The 24,373-nt window shown below is 41.7% G+C and overlaps 1 protein-coding gene across 1 annotated transcript in view; it reads left to right on the top strand.

Annotated features, from left to right (window-relative positions):
- The window catches only part of LOC147693061 (collagen alpha-1(VII) chain-like), a 398,052-nt gene that overhangs the window by 198,555 nt on the left and 175,124 nt on the right, over nucleotides 1–24,373 (top strand). The window contains exons 15-18 of the mRNA XM_086939575.1: nucleotides 3,594–3,707; nucleotides 8,551–8,697; nucleotides 16,852–16,977; nucleotides 22,277–22,423. Of these exons, the coding sequence (XP_086795701.1) occupies nucleotides 3,594–3,707; nucleotides 8,551–8,697; nucleotides 16,852–16,977; nucleotides 22,277–22,423 (534 nt within the window). The remainder of the gene's footprint in view (nucleotides 1–3,593; nucleotides 3,708–8,550; nucleotides 8,698–16,851; nucleotides 16,978–22,276; nucleotides 22,424–24,373) is intronic.

The following is a 24,373-nucleotide window of genomic DNA, read 5'->3' as shown; positions in this document are numbered from 1 at the left end:
GACCACTGATGGTAACAGTGATGGAGACAAGAAGGACCTGGGGGGATTCTGAGATGTGGGAAGGGTGGGCCTTCCTTATATTTGTTTAGACGTAAGCTGGCTATACTGTAGGTAGGGGGATTCACTACAGGCTGTGACACAGAATGGCTGGCAGAAGTGGGGAAGATTACACATAGACTGAGTCAAGCTAGTGTTTCATCTCCCTGGGGCATTACAGGTGTCCTGGGTGAGTTGAATTGAACAATGACCTTCATCCATATTGGCCTTTTATAGTCATTGTTGTGTGAAGAGATCCACTCATTACTCGATTTGTCAGACTGCTGACACCTCTGATAAGCAACACACATTACCAAGACCAGGCTGCCTTTTCAGAGTGTGATCTAGGGGCCCGATTCACAGAACTAACTTAAGACAAAATCCTAAACTTACTACTTTTGGTATTCACAGAAGTTAGGATTGTGTCTTAAGTTTGTCTTAAGTGTGTCTTAAGTCTGCCTTAAGTTTGTCTTAAGCCTGTCTTAAGTCTGTCTTAAGTCGGTCTTAAGTCTGTCTTAAGTTTGTCTTAAGACAAACTTAAGACAAAATCCTAACTTCTATGAATACCAAAAGTAGTACGTTTAGGATTTTGTCTTAAGTTAGTTCTGTGAATCGGCCCTTAGGGCTCTGGATTGCCTAGGAGGACCGTACAACTGTCAGTGACTTGGAACCTGGTGTACAGGCGACATCAGAAGAAAGCAGATGCACGAGATCCAGTAACAGCGGAGCAGTGGTAGTGAAAGTACTCCTGCCTAAGTAACTGTGGGCCCGATTCACAGAACTAACTTACTACAAAATCCTAAACTTACTACCATTTTGGTATTCACAGAAGGCACTTACTCATGTTGGTATTCACAGAAGGCACTTACTCATGTTGGTATTCACAGAAGGCACTTACTCATTTCAGTATTCACAGAAGTCATTTAGTTAGGAGTCCGAACTCTACTACTCCTAAACTGAGAAAAATCCTAACTTTAAGACTCTCGTTATTCACAGAAGGCATTTAGGAGTCCTAAAGTTAGGAGTCCTAACTTTACTACTTCTAAACTGAGAAAAATCCTAACTTTAAAACTCATAAATGCCTTATGTGTATACCAAAAGTCTTAAAGTTAGGATTTTTCTCAGTTTAGGAGTAGTAAAGTTAGGACTCCTAACTTAAGGACTGCTAAATTACTTCTGTGAATACCGAAATGAGTAAATGCCTCTGTGAATACCAAAGTGAGTAAGTGCCTTCTGTGAATACCAAAATGGTAGTAAGTTTAGGATTTTGTCTTAAGTTAGTTCTGTGAATCGGGCCCCATGTATTATAGTAAGGGTGAATATGGGCGAAATCTAGTAAATATTATTGAGTCAAGCACTGGCCACATAGATCAACGATATGTGAACAGGAGTCACTATCCAGTCACACAGATTGGCTAATTACCATTGGTTCCTAGTGTCAGTCTTTCTATCCACAAAAAGTGGCAAAAAGTGGTAAGAAGCAACACTTAAACCAGCCAGTGCTGCTGTAGGGCTGCTACTTTTTGACAAACAACCGGATAACATTACTCGGTCAAAGTCAGAAGTCATAGAAGTCTAATCATGGCTGTTCAGAACTCTCTTACTCCTCATCACCTAGGCTGCCTGGGTGGGGGTTGCCAGGCTTCACCTCTAAGAGCATCCTTTTTTAGGCTATAAATAAGGTAAAATCCGGAATTAAAGAAAATTACCTGGGAGCAAAAATATCTACCTCATGATTTCTTATTTAATATTCCTTTTATTGCTCATCAGTTACTCCAGCAAAGTAGTGTGCACCCTGAATATCAGACCCACTATATCAGTGGAAGAGAGCATCAAGGAGAAAAAAATATGAACAGTTAAGTAATTCTAGATTTTACATACCTAATGCTGCATATATGTACTTAAGTGGCATATATTATTATTATTTATATATATATATATATATATGTATATATATATATATTTCCAAAGAAAACACGCGTTCCATTAGCAACGTTGTTCGGGCCACACCAACAGTACTTGTAAGGTTCCTTTATTAAAAGGCTGATAGGCATGACGCGTTTCGAGTCCAACGACTCTTCCTCATATGCCTCTTGCTGCAATGTCAGTGGGTTCGTTAGATTTAAATAACGTCACTAATTAAGATGTTGAAAAGGGACCACGTCCATTTCTTCCAAGTTAAAGGGACAGTTACATCACAAATTATTTTTTGTACTTTTCACCGTATTTCAGCAGTACAACGAAGGTCAGTACCAATTCTTATCTAAGGTTGCCTTTTAACCCCCAAGTGGCATTAACATCTCGGTTTTCCTTGGTTGTACATTCTTGTTGTCTTAAATCACATCATACGGGACTACAGTTCCCACAATGCTTCACAACTGTCCTTTACTTTTAATATTGGTTTTCAACGTCGGTATTGGTAAAACCACACTTAATTCACACGTTACCGAGTGCAACACATGCTTTTATATATATATTTGGTGCATATATGTAGAGTTATTAATAGTAAATATATACTTCCCTAGATGTACTTACCTTTCAGTATTTTGTCCTTCGATATTCTGTCCCCTCGATATTCTTGTATCTCAATATGATCAATATTCAGTTGTACAAGCAGTAAAGCTTCTAGAGACCAATTACAGTTTTCGTCTACTTGATCCACCTGAAACCAACTGTGGCTGATCAGCAGCAATTTCCTTTTGGGTCCTCACCCACCTTGTGTGATGGAAGAGGCCTCTGTCTAGAACACCAAGGGACTTGCTGAACTTTTAAGTACCATGAACACACAATTCATCCTCCTCCCTAAGTCCCTTTTCCCTTGTTCCTGTTCTACTTTATGTTCATTCAACAATTTGGTCCTGCACTGGCATCACCACTCTCTGTGGGACCCAGATGTATGAGAGGCGGGTCTGAAAGCCCATGGGGCATATTACAAAGCCCCTGTGCAACCGAAGTGTCACTTTTGTTTACGCTCCCGTGGCGGCCAATGCTGAGCCAAATTTGCAATGCCACGAACAGTCACCCTGAATGGCTTTTCGTGGCCTTGTAAATATGGCCCCTTTTCAAGCATTACTCTGTGTGAATAGGGCGTTTCATGGGTGTTGCTGTGATTGTTCCAACACAACACCCATGGATTCTGACACATTCCTAAATGTACACGTTTTTGTAAACCTGGGAATGCATCAGATTGTGATGCCTTCCGAGTGGATGCGCTAAAGTGGCACGAGGAGAAATTCCTTTATTTCTCCTTGTTTTATGCTCTTCATATGTGTGCTGCATTCTGCAGCACACATAGAAGGAGGAACACGCTATCAGTTATTGATTTTAGCAGGAAGGTGTCCCTTCCTGCACAAAACAATCAGCCAGGCAGCCAATTGTGCGCCAGTGCAGAGGAAAGCACAGGTATGTGCTGTACTGTTGTAAATACGAATTATCCCTGCCCTTTCCTTATGGTGCTGCTTGGCTCAAAAAGATGGCTTGGTGCACCGCGCCGCCTCATTTTCTAGTAAATAGGCCCCCTGTGCTGTGCAAACATTAACTCTTGCTTGTCCTTGCAGTGGGCTCTGTCTCCAATCTGAGGGTCACTGAAACTGAGGGCAAGACAATTCGCCTCGCCTGGACAGGAGTGGTTGGAGCCACCCAGTACAAGATAGTGATCCGAAGCGCAGATGGTAAGTTTCTCTTTAAAAGACTTAAACATGATCCTAAATTGTGTAATCTTTTTCTGAAAAGTAGCAGCATTTCCCAAAACCTGGTCGCTTATAGCATTAGTAATGGGACACTTATCTCCCAAGTCCTGTTTATTGATTAATTTCTTGAAAGGCTGGTGGTGAAATTCAGCACACCCTAAAGTAAAATATAAGGTTATAAAGGGATAAAGGTCAGGTAACATTGTAGCAATGTTCGGAAAATACAGTAGTAAAGGTTACCTAAGCAGTGATAATGTTCACAACACGCAGCTTTGAGGTTCATTCAATCAATCAAAACATTTGTAGAGCGCGCTACTCACCTGTGAGGGTCTCAAGGCGCTATAGGGAGGGGGTGGGGGGAGGCAGCTACTGGTCGAACAGCCATGTCTTGAGGCGTCTCCTGAAGGTCAGCAGGTCCTGGGTCCGGCGGGGAGGGTGTTCCATGTCTTGAGGTGTCTCCTGAAGGTCAGCAGGCCCTGGGTCTGACGTAGGTGGGCGGGGAGGGTATTCCGTGTCTTTGGGGCGAGGTGGGAGAAGGATCTGCCACCGGTGGTCATTCGGTGGATGTGTGGGACGGTGGAGAGGGTGAGGTTGGCAGTTCAGGGTGTTGAAGGACAGCCGTTCGTTGAGGTATGCTGGTCTGGCGTTGTGGAGTGCTTTTTGCACGTGGGTTAGGAGTTTGAAAGTGATCCTCTTCTTGACCAGGAGCCAATGCATGTCTCGTAGGTGGGTGGTGATGTGACTGTGGCGGGGGAGTCCGAGGAGGAGGCGTGCGGAGGCGTTCTGTACGCGCTGGAGTCTCTTCTGAAGGGTAACCGTGGTTCCTGCGTAGAGTGCGTTGCCGTAGTCCTGCTTGCTGCTGACGAGTAATACCAGTAATAATCTTCAGACGACCCAGCATTATAGTACTGGAAATCCAGTAAAGCTCAGGGACCCCTGGAGTAAAATAGAGGATACCAAGTTGAAGAATTGTTTTTAAACTGTGATTCGAGAAACTCTGTGATAAAGCCCGGGAAAGCCAGTAGCATATTTATTAGAATTATTAACTATTAATAATAATAATATTAATAATAATAACTTGTTTACAAATAGCACTTCTGCTATATACTCTTCTCTTGGGCATGGAAGCTGAAATCTTCCTTGCTGGAATTCAGACTCAAGAACCTCCTAGGATCACATCTGATAGCAGCAAGTTTTCATGTCACTAAGCCATTGCTCCAGCAACAATTCCTGTAAACCAGTATTACCATATCCCAGATTGTGAAATAAACATCAGAGGTATAGTTGATGGATTGGAGCAACAAAATGGACAAGTCTCTGTCCATGTACCATTAAAAAAGCCTCCAGCTTCCAATAACAGTACAGTTTATAGAGATGCAATGCTCCTCATACATTCAATACATTCTGTGGCAGGGACTGGAGGGTGCAGTAGTCAGGGGACGCTCCTGTCCAGGAGCCTCTTGTCAAACACGATTATCTCAGCCAGTAGTAAAGCACAATAAATGTTCTTTTGGAGCCAAATGTGTTTACATCAGCCTGCGGTACATCATTAGAGGAATCTTTTCTATTACAAGGGCATGCTGAAACATTGACTATTTTGTATGTGACCAAGATTTGACATTCAGAACTTGTTACTTACAAAGGAGTGAGTCAACCTGGTCCACCTTTGTCAGTCACTTTCTAGTTGAGTAAACAACTCAGTACTAGTTGAGAACTTCACAAGTGTGCAGCAGATCCCCAAATACTCCTGCTTCTTCACAGTCTTGACTGCACTACCTAGAAAAGAGTACTGTGAGGTCCTGGACTGATTGGTCATGTTCAGTCATTCACTCACTCAGCCTAGAATCTGGTTCACCTGACTTGAAAAGCACCACAGTGACCCTCCTCTTGAATGAACCCACCATGGAGTCCACTAACCGTGTACTTGATTCCTGACATCATGGTGGTGAACCAGTGGCCGGCGTTCATAGAGTGGGAGTGCATTTTGGGCTATCTGTGGTGCAATCTCCCCCAACATTGGATTTTGGTGGCACCAATATGCTTCCCTGGAGGGCTCTCCTCTGAGATCATGCTGACCCTGTTGATGGCTTGCAACTGAGTGGACCATGCTCTCCGTCTGGAACTCTGTGCTTTAGTTGTCTTTGTGGTTCTGAGATAGATCAGGTCTTGAAGGACAGGGTGAACCAGCAGGGACTGGGATCCTTCAGATTATCCCTCTTCTCTATGCCGTGCAGTGTTTCAGTGGGTTTCACTCTGTCCTGCCACTTTTTCTTATTTTTCTTTAAAAGCCCCTAGGTTCCCATCTTACACTCACAATGTATATATTTTTCTGTATGTCAGTGCCTTCTATAAAAGTTTCATCACTTCATCATGGAGTCTGTAGATAGTGGGAAATTGGCCGAATGACATAGGCCTCATGCTGAACACCGCTAAGCCGACATCATGTTACTCAAGCCTCATCATATGGTATCTAATGCGACAGCCCGCCCACCTCCTCCCACCTATTTAAACACCATACAATGTACCACACGGGCAAACAACCTGGTCTTGGACTCGAATGCGTGGAAATGGTTTGGGGGTCCTCTTTGAAAATATTCTAGCTCTATTCTGTACTGCCTTTCACCCTCATTCCTCTACCCCCAAATTCCTCCCACTCATGGCATGCATCGGGTCCTTTAATAAGTCAAGCCTTCACTGTGGCAACACCCCAGGGAAATCTACCAGTGCAACAATTCGCCCACAGTAATTTCAACTGATGTTTGGCCCAATAAATAGTGACACCGGGTCCAGTCTTCAGGGGTCATTGAAACCCTTAACTTTCAAAGGCCACCACACTTTGGCCCCTCGCTGTCTAACCAGGATGCTAGCTTTGCATTTCGTGGGTAGATGGGGCTCCTGTAAAAATGTTTATATGCATTTGTATAATACTATACATATGTATATGTGCTTCTTCTTAAATAAATAAGCAATCCGACATATAGATTTATATGTGGTTATTTATGAAGAAATATTGGCATCTGGTCAAGCCTCTTGGGGCATTTCCAGGTTATGGCTCAATTTTCCGTGATGGGTAATGTGTTTTAGGTCAGAGGGCAATGATGATCCACTGCAAACCACTTGCTACATTAGTTAATTTGATTTTACTTAGTTTGTTTATATAGGGACCGATTCACAAAAGTAATCTGAGACAAAATCCTAACTTTACGACTTTCGGAATACACAAAAGGCATTTAGGATGAGTAAAGTTAGGATTCCTAACTTTACTACTCCTAAAGTGAGACAAAATCCTAACTTTACGACTTTTGGTATTCACAAAAGGCATTTAGGAGTAGTAAAGTTAGAATTCCTAACTTTACTGCTAGTCTGCAGTTCTATTCTAAAAAATGAGTCATACATTTGTGGCATATCTTGGTACCACCATGTTTACTCTCTGCAAGAAAAATGCCCCACATTACGGTAAGGTAGTACTCAATGGGACCTTGTATCTGTCATTATAGTTTCTGTTCTGGTAGGCTGCATCATTGCTATTTTGTGTGATGGTGGATATTCCCCGAAATCACAATCACAGAGGTAAAACACAATAGAACAATTCATTAGTACGTTTACTAAGTAGCTCTCTGACGTTACTTTTTATATAGATATATATGGTGTATAAAACCATCTCCACAATATTTGCAAAACATGTCATTGGAAGTGTAACTCCTTCAAAATTGATTCATCAAATATAAATTAACTTTATGTGTTTTAAAACGTAAATAATAATTTTCCGTTTTTAACCCCTTTGCCGCAGCGCGAATTCCGCCGCGGTGTGGGGTGGGCTAGGGGGTGGTCGTGGCGCTGCGGTACTCATCACGGTGGGCGTGTGCTCATGACGGCTGGGCGCCATCGGAACTCCGCCCACTGATTAATTCTCCCACACAGGCGGGGAATTAACAGCGCATGGGCGGAGCGGCAAAGTTCGGACGGCTCCCGGCCATCATGAGCACATGCCTACCGTGACTCATGACGGCCGGTAGCCGTCATGAGCACCGAAAAGGTTAAAGTGAAGGTTGCATCATTACTGCATTTGTAAATGCAATCATCACGTTAACTGGTACAGAGAATACGGCTAATGCAGTTATTATGCCAAGAAAATGACCATCATAAATGCAACGTGTGTTGTTAAGCGTAGAACAGTTTGTTGTACTGACCCTGTAATCCCTTAGATGATAGAAAAAAGGTTGCCTATTTGGAATTTGAAGGATGATTAACTGTTTTTGGCGTTCCTATTGCGGTGCCCATTTTCAGGGGCACTGCTGTTGGACCACCAAAAAAAGGCAGCTAGACACGAGGAATCTCGTAATCTGGTGGGCAGTGGGCACACTGGTTTTGCTGTGGGTAATCAGGCCCTACGTGTTTAAAACTAAAGATACTTCAAACTAAAAGTTTCAATCTAATTATTTAGATCTATTGTCATAGAAGAGATATTTCAAAAGTATAGGTTATTTCATTAAAAAAAAACACGAGCAAGAGAAAAATGGTTAGGAAACTAAACTTAATATTAAAAGGATTAATACAAGCATTAATATGTTAAAGAAACATAATGTTAATATTATATGGGGAATTAATTTTGATAAGGTGCACTGCCACTGGCATGATTTCTACTCAGATCAGTGTGGCATATTTTAGAGATATTTTTCAGTTAAGGTTTATAAACCATACTTATAAATGAAGAACAATGTGAAAGAAATGGCAAAAGGATTAATACATTTTAATTAAGTTATATTCCATCCTATATGTTGTTCACAGATCTACAGCTTGGTCTTACTTTGTCTGTTTCTTGCAGGTACCTACGAAAGGACAAGACTGATCCCAGGAACACAAAACACGATTGAAATTGATGACGTGAGTGAGGACATAATTTACACCCTGCGAGTGTCTGCTCTGGCCGGACGGAGTGAAGGCATTGCCGTTCCTCTTACAGTGCGCATAGGTAGGTATTGCACGGTCACTATGAAAACCAAATTTCTATCAGGAACTTTGTCAAAAAAAACACATTAGAACACATTGCCATGAAATGTTTATGAGACATATGTAGCTTGAAAGAAGGTCTGAAACAGGATTCTTCAGAGCAAACAAAAGCATATCTGATTGCTTTGGAATTGAACAAACTGTGGGAGATTATTCTGAAGATGATAATCAAGCGCCACACGTTTTCTCACGTCTATGAGATTATGTTATGCTATACAATTTGCATGTAGAGCAGCATCCACAAATTAACTCTCCACTTGGAACTTAATGTGGCAAACCTTGGTCCCAATCCTGGGGTTTTAAATTGATGGATGTCTATGAGCTGGAGATTGGAAGACCACCACCTGGTCTGAATGATTGTGGATGTTGTTTTAGTGGACAGTGTTTTCATATAGAAAGGTCTCTATGGAATGGAGATGGTTAGACCTTCCTCTGGGCTGAATGATTGTGGGTCATGTTCGGAGGGAGGGGTTTTCCTATTGAACATTTGTATCAGGTAAAGGCCATTAAACAATTCCCAGATCTAGATAATTGTGGGTTACGTTGTTCAGTATTTTCTCATTGAATAACCTCTATGAGGTAGAGATCATCACCTGGCCTGAATGATTGTGTGTAACGCTGTTTGGAGGGTGGGTATTTTTTAAGCGAGGGGCATCTTCTTGAAAAAGACTGGGCGGATGACTGTAACCAAATGTCAGAAGAAGATATGCTTGGATCTGATTTCTGAACAAATGAAGGAGTCCCAAATACTGTTCGCAAGGTCATAGAGGCTAAAACTAATGAAAATATAGATGCCGTGAGTCAACCTCAATGGGATGGGGCTGGTGCGAATATTGAAATTGATCCTGAATCTCCAGAGTTACTCGACGAAGCTGAGGAGGTTACACTAAAATCCATATATAAGCTACAGACCTCAATGTATCGTATGATTATGACAGATAGAGAGGAAACTAAAGCTGAGGGCCTCCGGACTCAAGGGGCTGTACATAAGCTCCAGAATGATGTTCGGCGTTTGGCTAAGTCTAGTACGGATACCAATCTGAGAGTACAGGAGACCGAAACGCGCATATCTGCGGTAGAGGATGAGCTAACTTTACAAAAAAACTAAATCAAAGACTTGGATAGTACTAGAAAAGATATCGACTGGAAATTAACTGATTTAGAAAATCGTGCACGTCGTAACAACTTACGTGTTTTGGGAGTTGCGGAAAAATCAGAAGGGAAGGATTTTTCGACGTTTTGTCGTAGAGATGTTTTCAGATGCATTTCAGGATCTTAAAGGATGGGACTGGGACAAAGAAATTATAGGAGCTCATCGCTTTCCTTTTAACCAAAAACTTGATCAAGAGGGGAGGAATAAAAATACGAGAGCTATTCTTATATGTTTGCAGAACTATCTTCTCCGGGAGATTCTATATGATCTGGCTAGGCCATCCAAAACTAGAAAAGGTCTGGGGCATGAATTCTTTGTTAGACCAGATTTTTGCTCTGCAACAGTTCAACAACGCTGGAGACTTAAACAGCTAATGGCACCAATGCAAGCTAAGGGGGGGCAAACCTTCTTATTAAACCCAGCTAAGCTTAAAGTTGTGCATAAGGGAAGAACCTTATTCTTTGTTTCAGAGATCAAAGCACAACAATTTCTAGAAACCATGTAATAATGCTTTATAGGATTAAGGCTAAGGTTAACAATTGTATTTAGATTTAGTAGGCCGACCCCCTAGCAGTGTTTGATGTTATTATTTCTTTTTTTCTGCCAGACGCATTTAACTCTTTCTTTTCAGGTTGGACTGGCCCGGGCGGAACTTACAGCCCATACTCACTTACCATCAATGAGGGCACTAGCCCTTACGCTTCTGGTGGGGGGGTGCCGGGGAAAGGGAGGGGTGGGGGGGAAGAGTGGGGGGGTTGTGGGTGGGAGGAATTCTTTCTTTAGGGGTGCAAGGACATACAGCTGGAAGATGTATTTATTTTGTGTTCCACTTACGGCAGGTGCCGAATTTTGGGAATCTTTGTTAATGTATTCTTAATTAGGTGAGCTTACCTTAAAAAAAATACACAATGGCTATATTGTCGATATGTTCCATTAATGTTTGTGGTTTAAATGATAAAAGAAAAAGGGGTATAATGGCTCAGATGCTAAAAACCATGCGGGTGGATCTAGTCTGTATACAGGAGACTCACATCGCCTGGTCTAACAGAGGGTGGCTAAGGGATCTCGGACTGGAAGTGGTAGGGTGCTCTCGGCAGAGTTCCACAATAAGAGGGGTTGCAATTCTTAAGAGACATGGAATGGGGGAAATAAAAAAAGTTAAAGAAGATTCATCTGGGCGTTGGGTGATTGCTGAACTTAAATATGGAGGACTGATCTTTACTATATGCTCAGTATATGCATCTATAACGGATGATCCTACCACTCTTAATCATCTAAGTGTAGAATTTGCTCAATGGTCATCCAATATTATATTATGCGGAGATTTTAATCTACATTTGGAAGAAACATTCGACATTCATAGCAGTATTCCATATAAGGGTAGGAAGAAGAAGGTATTTGCAGCACTCAAAGGGATCATCCAAGAATATAGACTTTCTGATGTAGGGCATGAGAAAAGGGCAGGGATGTCTGGATATACTTTTTTTTCTGCTCCGCATCAAAGATTTTTTAGATTAGATTACTTTTTTGTATTTAAAGGTTTATATAATGATCTAGCTCAAGTGGAATATGGGATTCTTCCAAAAATTATCTCAGATCATAATCCTCTAATGTTTAAGTTTGAATTGAATACTTGTAATACCCCTCGACCATGGTCTTTTGACCGTAAACTATTGTATGACTTATCTTACATTGATCACATGAACACCTGGATCCCAGATTTTTTTTCTAACAATAAAGGTACGGCTTCCCCTGAAATAGTCTGGGATGCTTTTAAATGTGGGGTCTGGGGTGAAACATTAAGCTACTCAATAAGTAAACAAAAGGAAGCTAGATTGCAAGAAAGCTCCGAAATTAAAAATCTTAGATCTCTAGAGGTTCAACTTATGCAAGCATGTAACCAAGGATTACCTACTGAAAGTATTATAAAGAAGTTAACAACTCTGAAAGTCAAGATACATCAACGATTTGCCACAAAGTTTGCTCAACAAGTCTCTGCCTTCTGGACAGAGGTTTACGAAGTTGGAGAAAATTCTGGTAAACTCCTGGCAAAGAGGGCGAGACAAAAAGCGACTTTTGCTAGTATTAATAAAATAAATAATCAGACAGGGACGACTGTTAGCAAATTAGAAGACATTCTTAAAGTATTTCGTGATTTTTATTCCAAGTTGTATGCTGACGATGATCGTCCTGATTGCTCAGATCAGATTACTCGATTTTCTGACTCAGTTTTGAATACTACCTTATCTAACGAAGAGAAGGAGAAACTAGACTCACCATTTACGTGGGAGGAAATTGAACTCTCTTTAATGTCACTAGCTTCAGGAAAAGCTGCAGGTCCTGATGCCATTCCTTTAGAATTTTACAAATACTTTAGGAATGTTCTAAAATTAGAATTATTGGATCTATGTCTGAATGCTCAGCAAGGTTACACCCCTCAATCATGGCATGATTCCATAATCACGGTGTTTCTCAAAAAAGGCAAGCCTCCGTTATTACCCTCATCTTTCCGCCCTATATCACTCATAAATACAGATAGCAAAATATTTTCTAAAATTTTAGTGTTACGACTATCCAATATTATTTCCCCTCTAGTCTCCATTTACCAACATGGCTTTATTCCTGCTAGAGACACTGCCGATCAGATTCGGCGTGTGATTTCTTTCTTGGATTGGTCTCAAGCAACTCGGTCTAATATTGGACTCGTATTTCTAGATGCTGAGAAAGCTTTTGACCGGGTTGCTTGGGGCTATCTTTGGGAAATCCTGTCCAGGAAGGGACTAGGCCAAGGCATTATAAAAGCTTTAAAAACTTTGTATATTTCCCCTAGAGCGTATATTCGTATTAATGGGCAATTATCCTCACCTTTATTAATCACTAGGGGCACCCGACAGGGATGCCCCTGTTCTCCGTTACTTTTTGCTTTTTATATTGACCCCCTAATTAATCGCTTTTTTTTGGAACCAAATATTAAACCCATACACTTAGCTAATATCAATTATCGAGTTTTAGCCTACGCCGATGATATAGTGATTACTACTACGGACGTCCAAACAGCTCTACCTACTATTGATGAGATAGCTAAACTGTTTGGGTTTTTTTCTGGCTATAAACTCAATTTGGAAAAAACACAAATTCTTTACTCAGGAGAAAATCCACCTGTAAACATTTCTATTACTCCAGAAGTCACATACTTAGGAATCAAAATTTCATTACCAATAGAGAAGATACCAGAACGTAACTTAAACCCTATAGTAACTCAAATTAATACTTCACTGCAGCGCTTGGATCACCTACACTTATCTCTTTTTGGCAGACTTAACATTTTAAAAATGCTGATTCTACCAAACGTATTATATCTGTTTCGCACGATCCCATTAGATTTTCAAATGCTTTGCTTTAGAAATTTAGAGAGAACTATTTTTCGATTTCTATGGAGCTATAAATGCCATAGAAAAGCTGCTAAGAAAATGATACTTAGTAATGAATGTGGCGGATGGAATGTTCCTTATTTTCTTTTTTATTACTTTTCTGCCGCTTTGCAATACATTGGCCCCCTAATCATGGGAGATAGAGTGGAACTGCTTGATTGCCAGGCTCCATCCATTTATCAAATGATCATGGGTGAGAAAGTTAAGGGCAGCTTTTTGAGGATGGTTGAGCCCAGTTATTACAAGAAAACTAAATTTGAGATACTGAAGTCAGCTTTTGGAGTCTGGCAAAAAGTCCGAAAACACATAAAACTAAGGAAATTAAATTTTTACACTCCCCTTACATCAAAGGCTCTATTACCAGAAATTTTCTATGATTTAACCATGTATAGATGGCAGCAGAAAGGAATAAAGTATCTGGGTGATTTATTCTATAATGACCAAATTGTTTCATTTCAGGATCTAATGAATAATTTTTCTGTGGGAAGAAATGATTTTTTCAAATTTCTTCAACTCCGTAGCTTCCTGCAGAACCATACTTTAATTCCTCCAGTAAAAACTCCATTGTTAGAGCTCTTGCAAAAAAAACCCTGTATAGGAATTATTTATTTAAGTTTAATGCAGGAATATGGGGATGACTTAGGTCAATGTCAGTTGAAATGGGCTAACAGTTTAGGTATACCCGATGTTGATACTTTATTGTCGATTAAAATGGCTGCAGATTGTCTTATAACCGGGATGATGAAATCCCAACATTTTATGTGTATCCACAATCTTTATTACTCTCCAAGCAAAATTGTTAAGTGGAGCACGACGGCAGGTACGACCTGCAGTCGGTGTGGGCTATACGCAGCTGATGAATTACACATGTTTTATTTTTGTCCTAAACTTTCGATACTGTACCAACATATTGAAACTTTTTTATCCATTATTTTGAAATGCGAGATTAAGATAACTCCGGAATTGTTATTACTTGGTATAGACCATACTGTTGTTAGGCCAAGACCAATTTCCGTCTTTATTTTTCTCTGTATGGCTGCAGCCAGATCTTGTATCACTAAGGAATGGATTAGCCCGGATCCCCCCACGTTTTTTATGTGGCGGGAAAAATTATTATTTATGTACAACATTGAATCTGCTATATATAAGTTAAAGGGGGTTAAAAAAAGAGCCATGGGGGAAAAAATTTGGGCACCAATTGCCGAGTGGATATAATTTAATTTATTTTACAGTTTGACTCATTCTTCTTTCTTTATTTGTTAAAATCTGCTATATATTTTTTAGAACACATTGTGTTATTTTGTCTATTATGTATTGCTGTATTTCCTTGCAATAAAACAATAAAACGGAAAAAAAAAAATGGAGGGTGGGTATTTTCAGATTGATGGATTCGTCTGATGGGGAGATTGTTAGACCATCCCGCATCCTCAATGTGGTTGATGTCATTTGGAGGGTGGGTGTTTTCACATGGAATGGTCTTTCTGGGGTGGAGATCTTCATGCCATCTTTTGGCTGAATGACTGTATATAACATTGTTTAGAGGGTGAGTGTTTCCCCAACAAAGGGTGTCTATGACATGGAGATCAGAAGACTAACCCCCTGGCCTGAATGATTGTGGTTGATATTGTTTGGAAGGTGAATTTTATCCCATCTAAGATTCCATATGAAGTCGAGATCATGAGACCAACTCCTGGCCTAAATAAATGTGGGTGATGTTGTTGAAAGGTGAGTGTTTTACCATGGAAAGGTATCTATGAGGAGAAGAATGTTACACTGTCCATTGGCCTCAATGATTACAGGTGATGTTGTTCAGAGGGTGACAATGTATGATTTGGGTAGTAATGGAACAGAATTAACTAAAGAATATTTTTGTAAATTGCAGTTTAAATTATTGCAAAATAGAAAAATATTTTTTATATACCTCTATTAAAACCAATTCTCATTTTTAATTTATCATAAATAACATGAATCAAACAACACTAGAAATAATGATCCTCAATAGCAGAAGAATTCCAATGCTATTTGGCTATCTGGTTTTCACATGTCTATCCACATCAATGTTATATAATTAGAAATCAAATTATTTCACATCTTTTAATCAAAAGCTTTTCTTATCAGTTCAGTTAATAATTCAAGTTCATTTTCCTTTTAATTTTTGTATTTTGATGAAACTATATATCCAATTAGACTTTGGCTGATCCTCTTTGTCTCCGTGCGGGACTTTGGAGCATGGAATTACGGGAACAGAGTGATTAAAAATTAGGATGCAATATATCTTTGTTTCTAATTTAGTCTTTCTTGGGCTGGTGGCAATACTCCTAATTTGATATACTCTGAAAAAGGAGTGTTAAAATATTACTTGATATAACTGTCAAGCTGACGTAGTGGCATTGATGAGGAGAATATCATTCAGTCAAACATTGAGAATACAATTCTCCTGAGTTTTCCCCACTGTAGCCCAGAAGAAGGGTACAGCCACACAAGACACATATTGGTCATAGGAGCTAGGAAAGTAAGAAAATACATCTATATTGTCTTCAAAATACAAAAAAGAAAAGGAAAATGACTATGGATTATTAACTCAAACAATAAGAAAACTTTGTGATAAAAAATGTTGAAATCATTGGTTTAGTATATAACATTGATGTGTATAGACATATGAAAGTAAGATAACCAATTGATTAATGGCTCGGCAACAGAATTGAGATCACTAGCTAATTATAAATGACTCCGTCACTCATAAATAGGGTCTTTACATGTCCCTTTGATTTTTAATTCGTTTAGGATCGCAAAAGGGAAGTCCAAAAAATTCTCCAACTCGTAAAGGAGCTTTTTCATATTGCAAAAAGCCCTTTTATGGATGCAAACCCAGTGGATTTGTGAATCACAGGCTTTCGAAACTTAAACAGGCTTTGTATACCCAGCTCTCAGATTCTTAAATGCTGATGTTCTCTCCTGATCAATCAGTCAAAGGTTTGGGGGAGGAGGTTGTGCTGAAAGTGGACAATGAAGGTCGAGGTGCCTACTCTGCCGCTCATTTAAACACGATTTGACAACTGTCAACCAGACCAGTTTGGGAATCCATGCAAAAAGCACTTCTAACATTTAATGGGAAAGATTAGAGTGCAATTATATACTCAGCTTAATATTATGCTTGCTTTTTTTTTCATTTTTCTTTTAAAATTGTCCCCTCACTTAGTCCTTTTTTATTCTTGGCACTTTTTCATTTTTCTATTGTTGCTCTCACTATTTTAATTTGTTACATAAAAGTCGTAGCCTATCTCTAAGTTTTCAAAAAAGTTTCTGAATGAAAAACTGGATATTTATTCCTATTTAAACAATTTTTTAGAACAATAGGTTTGCCTAAAGATCATATTGTAATGTAAGCAATTGTAGTGTTCTTTCAGTCCCAACATGATTCTCATTTATCTTTAAAAAATATTGTTGGCACGGACAAGGCCAAAGCAACTTCATCTTTTCAAACATGTGCAATGTCTCTCACACATCCTTTCTTTCTTTTCTACCACTCTAGAACCAACACCCATTGGTACAGTCACTAACCTGCGGGTCCTCGACATGAGAGGAGGCCGGATACGTCTCTCATGGAATGGAGTTTCCGGCGCCACAGAGTACCTGATCGTGGTCAGGAACTCAGTGGGTAAGAATGGTCAATGGAGGCGAAGGTCATTGAGTTCATTGGGCACTGATGAGTTGGAGCTATTATGAATGTATGTAATATTTATGTAGAGTGAACCCAGTCAAACTGCAGTGGAGCCCTGTACAGGACCAAATGCAAAGATAATGGTGTAGTGTTCTTTAAAGAGGTTTGCTTTCAACTCTTTCCTAAATTGGGGTGACATTAGGGCACCCCAAAACTTTTAAGGGGTTGTTATTCCAGATCCTGGGTGCATAGATGGAGAAGGCCTGCTGCCTTTTTATTTTTATTTTGCACTTATTCAACTCCAGTCTGATGGTGCCCTGGCTGTGAGTGTGCATAGAGTCACTTGAGGGGTAGTGAGATTTTCATCCAGATAGGAAAGAGTGCCAGTTGAGTTGTGTTTTCTTTGGCTATTACACTGGATTCATAAAATGACCTAAATCTACTCGTAAAATTAAATACATTGACTAAAGTTATGATAGATCTTATTGTGTTACTCAGTAAAGATTGGTCTATTCAATAAATTGTTTTTGATGATTGTATAGGTTGCACGAAATACATATTATGGCCTGAGTTACAAAAAATAAGGGATTTAGGCCCACATGCATCAAAGGAAAAACCGGTCGCAAACGGGCAAATTTTCAGAATCTCCCCCTTTGCGACCAGTATTTTTGCATTTGGGATTAAAGTGCATTTTTCAAAGTTCCATTTTGCACACACACATGCCCTTGGGGCATGTGTGTGTGCAAGATGTACTTTATGCAGATTTCAGGGGTGCAACAGGGTGTCCCTTTGACACCCTGGCACCCTTGAAAGTGCTCCCACTATTAGCAATTTGGTAATACCGAATCGAATAGTGAATGTCTTCCCATTCATTCCTATGGGCCTCTAGACCCATGGGAATGAATGGGGAGGTATTCCTTAATTGCGACTCGCACTTTACGAGTCGCAACTAAGGAATGTTTAGAAATCGCTATTTTTTTGCGATTTCTACATGCATAGACTTTTGCGATTTCTTAATAATCGCAATTAAGGAATCGCAGAAGCCTACCTTGATGCTTGTAGGCCTATCTCTCCTATTTTTCCTCCTACATTATTCAATCAATCAATCAGCATTTGTGTAGTGTAGCACTGTCACCCCTAGCGATATAAGAGTGCTGAGGGTGCCATTTCTCTGTCGAAAAGCAAAGTCTTGAGTTTCCTTATGATGTCTGCCAGGGAAGGGGCTGTCTGGAGATGGAGGGGTAGGCCATTCCAGGTTTTGGCAGCGATGTAGGAGATTGAGCAGTGCAGGATTGCCAGCTCACACTAGATCCTGCACTGCTCCCACTCTGAAGACCACGAAGAACCCAAAACCTCTCCAATGCACACTGCTAAAATGCCCGTTCCATCTAAAAACATACCACAGAAATCTTAGACACCACAATTTCCCCTGACGTTGCCTTCATCACCGAAATGTGGCTCAAACCCTCCTTGAACCCCAACATCACCACCACAACACCCGACAGCTACAACATGATACACCTAGACCGCACCAACAAACATGGTGGGAGCATCGTCATCATCTTCAAGAAAATCATCTGATGCACCACCACAAACAATGACCCCATGCCTCTCATTGAACACCTCAACCTCCAACTACAGACATATGCCAAGACCACGATAAGAGGTACCCTAGTATACAGGCCCACTGTACCCCAAATTACCTTCTGCAAATCCATCCCCAACCTCTTTTCCCTCTAGCTATCCACTCCTACCACTTCGTCCTATTCGGCTACCTCAATTTTCACGTCAAAGACCCCAACAACGCCAAGTCCATGACTCTCCTAGAGAACCTAAACAACATTGGCCTCACCCTACTGGTCACTGAACCCAAGCACCAGGCTGGACACACACTTGGACTCCATCTTTACCACCAGCGACAGAGTCAAATTCAGCCACATCACAGAACTCACTTGGAACGACTAGGCCGTCGTTCACTCTATCATCTCGAACACTCAGCACACCATCACCAAGCATCACAGCTCCTCCCACCACAGCTCTGGCAAGGTAACTGAGACACAGTGGACACAGGCCCTCAACACCACCTAGCCAGAAGCTTCATCAGACCTTGACCAGGCCATCCTGAACTTCTTTGCATGGATCACCAAATGTGCCAACAGTCACCCAGCAAAAACAAACAAAACCTCAAACCAAGCCAGATGGTACACCCCAGTGCCCAAAACCACCAAACGCAACAGCTGCCTACTTGAGAAACGATGACGCCCCACAAGTAACCTCTCCCACAGAGGCGCCCACAAAGCAGCCCTCAGCAACTACCACCTGCGAATTAAGGAAGCCAAGAAAGCAGCCACCCCAATGTGTATCGATACAGCAGCCAACTACATGAAAGAACACTTCAAAATAGTCAAGGAATTATCCAACCTGACAGCCACAGAAAATGCCATCCAGCCCTCCCAAGAACTCTGTGACACCCTCTTGGACTACTTCCTCAGCAAGATCACCACCATCTGCAACAACTTTGACCCCTAACTCACCGCTCTAAACCTCAACAGCCCCAACCAATCAGCGTACACCATTCGAATGATCATCACCACTCAGACCACGAAGGCCATCATGTCTTCCATCCACTACGGAGCGCCGACCGACTCCTGCCCCTACAGACTTTTCAACCTCGGAACCAACCCAATCAGCATGGAACTCACCAGCATCATCAACAACTCCATCTACACAGCAATCTTCCTGTACAGATGGAAACACACAGAGGTCACAAACCTCTTAAAGAAAATTTCCACCAACCACAGTGATCTAAAAAATTATTGACCGATCTCCTTTCTCCTGTACCTGGCCAAAGTACTCAGGAAAGCCATCAGTCAACAACTCACTGAATACCTGGAACAAAACCACCTACTTGACACCTGATAATGAGGATTCCGTGCCAACCAGAGCACTGAGACCGCACTGATCGCTGCCACAGATGACATCAGGATTCTCCTCGCCTGCGTAGTCTGTGGCCCTGGCCCTCCTTGACCTCTCTGCCGCATTCAACATCGTTTCCCACCACACCCTCATTGACAGACTCTACAACATTGGCATTCATCAAAACCCACTCAAGTGGATTGCCTCCTTCCTTACAGAATGTGCAACGAGCATCCAGCTACCTACCTTCACCTCCCAAACATAGGACATCATATGCGGCGTACCCCCAAGTATCATCACGTTGTTCATGGCCCCCTTGCAGACGTTGTCAGATCCCTTGACCTCAACATAATCTCATACACTGACCACAATCAACTAATCCTTTCACTCACCGAGGACCTCTCTATGGCCAAAATCAACTTATGCAGCGCCATGACCAACGTACCCAACTAGAGGAGAGATAACTGCCTTAAACTCAACTCCGACAAGACAGAAGTACTGATCTCCGGGAAGAACACTTCTATTTGGGACTACAGCCAATGGCCAGCAGAACTCGGACAAACACCCACACCAACAGACCAGGGTATCATCCTCAACAGCAAATTGACTATGAGACGACAAGACAACACAGTCACCTCCTCCTGCTCCCACACGCTTTGCTTACTCTGCAGACTCTTCAGATGAGTCCCAGTTAACACCAGAAAGTCCGTCACACAGGCCCTCGTCACCAGCCACCTCAACTATGGTGATGCTCTCTATGCAAGCATCTCCACCCAGCTCCTCAGAAGACCCCAGACCATACAGAATGTGCAAGCCAGACTCATCCAGGACCTCCCCAAATGGACCCGCATCACTCTTCCTTCAGAAACCTCCACTGGCTCCTCATTCAGAAGAGATGCCAGTTCCAGATCCTCACGCACGCCTACAAAGCTCTACATTAGAAATACATTTCATGTTTGAAGTTACAAATGTTCCTGACAGTTGCTGGTTCCGAGAAGCAATTCTGAAAAATATTTGTGAAATTCCTATTCATGATAGCACAAAGGCATTTCTGCATGTTTAAGCATGCATTGTAGGTTTCCACACTTGGAAGTGTCTTGTACGAGTGCTGTTGACCAATGAAATCCTTTTCTCCTCAAGGAAAATAAATTCCTGGTGAACAAACCCAATGTTGGGGTTGCTCTGCATAAGAAAGACTTAAAGGATTCATTATAGCTAGACACTAATACAATACTTCAAGAAAATGACATATTTACTCCCGTAGGATTATCCCTAAATTTGAAAAAAATTTATAATTTTGTTTGGAGTTACAAAAAATCCAGGAGTATTTCTGGAAAGCTGCAATAGTCGCAGCTTTGTAGAAATACTGACATTCTGAAGCATTTACATTTGTATACATTTAGTTGGTGTGCGTTTATGTATTTGTAAAAGTCTGTTTGCGTTTGCTAACTTTCTTGTTCTGTTTTCCAAGGGGAAACTATTTTTGTTTCTGGAGAAGTCATTTCTCCTCAGCACCCATCAGTTATGGTGTTGGTAATTCCCCATTCCTATCATGGATACATATGTACTCCTGCCATTTAAAGGGGTAATTCTCCTCCCACAGTCAGATTTGCAGCATGACATGTAAAAGTTTCGGAATATTCGCATCCTTGTAGGTCTTTTGTTGTTGATCTACTTTCCAAGGCATCCATTACCAGCCCTCTGAGTAAATTTTCTCTCCATAATATATAATCATATTTGTGTGCTTTTATGTGTGTTTGTGTAAATTGTGTTACAACTCATAATTCCCATTATGTGAACACAAAATGTTACTTTAAACTCATGAAATAAGTTACTTACACACTTAAGTACAACTTAGATTTGCAAAGATTCTAAGAACCAGGCCCTCAGCCTAACCTGGCATCACTTTCCTTAGAGCCCCCGAGTGGTGCAGCAAGTGTAAGTGGTGGCGCTCACAGAGCCCTCATGGAGTGGAAGAAGTGTGGAAGCAATGCCCAAATGGTCTGATACTCTCTGTGCCTCCAGGATTGGCAAAGCTTATCCCTATCGCCTTACACTTCTCAGTAGCCACATTATTGACAGAGGTCCACAAATCTCTCAGTCCATGCACCCTCATTGTCAGCAGGGTTGTCCTACAATCCAACCTGGCTGCATCATCATCCAGCCACCCTTATACTGGGTTGATTCCATCGAGAGGAAAATTCAAGTCATAGCGCATGCCTTTTAAGAAACATGACGTCTAGGGACTGAAACTGCATTTGTTCTTCCATTCTGTACAGTCCACCTCAGTCGCCTCACACATGCTCCTTATGCCTCTCTCCCACTTTTCATCATTACTTGCTGCTTGATTCCTTATTTTTTGTTCTTCTTCCCTTCCCAGATGGCACAGAAGTAACAAGTCGTGTCCGTGGGGATCAGAACATCTTCGATCTTCAAAATCTCAAGGAAGGTGTTCCGTACAGCGTCAGGATGACAACTCTAGTAGGCACCAGGGAAGGGCCCGCCGTCACCATCACTGTCCGGACAGGTAGGCAAACCCTGGCAGGTTTTGGCAGTAGGTATCAAATGAAGAAGCAAGCTCAATATAACCTGGAAAATCCAGTGCCCTGTAGGAGGGATGCTGGAATATTAGTGGCGAGGCCAGGTTTCTAAGTCGCTTTAGCCTTTCACATTCTCTACAGTAAAGTTATTTCAGATTATAGCAGGCAAATAAGATAAAAAATTGTTTGGCTTTTTGGAAACGTGCTTCTCCATGGCTGAGTCCAATTTCCTATGTTAATTTTGATGTACTTTTGTCCCACTGTACTCTGATGCCATGATACATTGAGAAGGGGGCAAGAGATATCCGCATTCATACCAAATAGTGGTAATAAACTCATGATTATAGTCTATAGTGATCATGAAGCACTGTGGTTATTAGTAACATTTTAATACCTCCATGTCTTTGAAAAGTAGCACAAGGGGGGTGTGGTGAGCCACACACAATGGAGAATGGATTGTGAGGTTGCCCTGCACAGTCAACCAGTATCCTATATTGCCCGGTCAACCTAGCGCCATTATCAATACATTCTCAAGCCCCTTGAGAACTGCCTTCCACCAAGAACTTAGAGCCTGCGATTTCATCAGGATACAAGCCACGGTGGCTGTGGTGAGGCCAACTCGCTGGAGCCGGTCTGCGTGCACCCCCGACCCGGAGCTGCATAAGACTGGAGGAAGGTAACAATCCCGGCAAATTTCCGACAGAACAGGACTTCCATAAATTCAAATGGTATGACTCCCGCAGTGAGGAGCACAGCACACCCATCAAGGCTTGGCCGTGCAGCCTAAGGTGAAGAAGAGAATTGCGAGGGGCTGACTTTGACCCCGAGTTGCCAGAGGCCTGCAACGGAGGGAGTAGTGGAGTGAAGCCTCTGCGGGGCGTTGCTGTCGGTTGTGAGGGTGCACCGCTGGGGAAGGGCCTTGAGACGGTGGGCCCCTGAGTGAATAAGGAGTAACCCATCTGGGGTCTGGAGATTCTGCAGAGCCATCCAATGCTGCCAGAAGACGATGCTTGACTGAGCTGAGTTGACAAGGCCTGCGTGCCTGTGGAGGCGCATCCCTGCCTGTGTGGAAGGGACAAAACACAATATAACTTCCCCAATCACTCCTGTTCCCCTGTCCTGGTGGTAACATAGCCCAATGGAACATCAGTGAGCCTGCGGCATGTAAGGGACCTCAGCTTCCCCAAAATCTATACTTAAGGTATCAATCACCCTGAGAATAACCCCCCAACTCAGCAACACAAGAAGCAAGACATAAGGAGCAATATGAAGGGGAGGAGAAAATACAAGCTTCTGGTATGCCCTTGATTTTACTGGGTGTATTTCCCAGCCAAAATGATGGGAAAATCACAAACATCTTCCTTGCAACAAAACTAAATTGATAAGTATGAAAAAACACGCCAGGGACTCCCGCGGGGGCAACCTCACCAGGGGTTATAACTGATTCACAAATCACTCCGGGTCAAATTTTTCAAGTCATGTGTGAGCTGTGCACCAATATGGAGAGATAGATTAGTGGGCTTGGTGTGGAGGTGGGACTGCTCCACCAAGATGTTCTCATTCATCAAAAAATCATCTCATAATTCTAGGACTGTAAGCCACTCATGCTTTGCTTCTGATGGTCTCTGAAGCCAACTATTCTTATATCGGTGCGTTATCAAGTGCTCTATAGATCTTGTGCTGTCTCTATGAGTACGCCGAGTATGTTGTGTATTTACTCTCAGAGACGGAACAAGATATATAGATAGAGGAGTGGGAACACTTTATAATGCACGGATATAAGAATAGTTGGCTTGGGAGACCGTCTGATGTGAAGCAAGAGAGGGTAACAGTCCTAGAATTATGAAATGATTTTTTGATGAATGAGAACATGAATTTGCAGACACTGGAGAGGCTTTGCCGGGTCCGGTTTGGAATTATCACTGGATCGATACTTG

This window comes from Lissotriton vulgaris, chromosome 9 (genome assembly GCF_964263255.1).
Source record: "Lissotriton vulgaris chromosome 9, aLisVul1.2, whole genome shotgun sequence".
NCBI lineage: Eukaryota > Metazoa > Chordata > Amphibia > Caudata > Salamandridae > Lissotriton > Lissotriton vulgaris.
The sequence above is the reverse complement of the archived record's forward strand: the minus strand, read 5'-3'. Positions and strand labels throughout refer to the sequence as shown.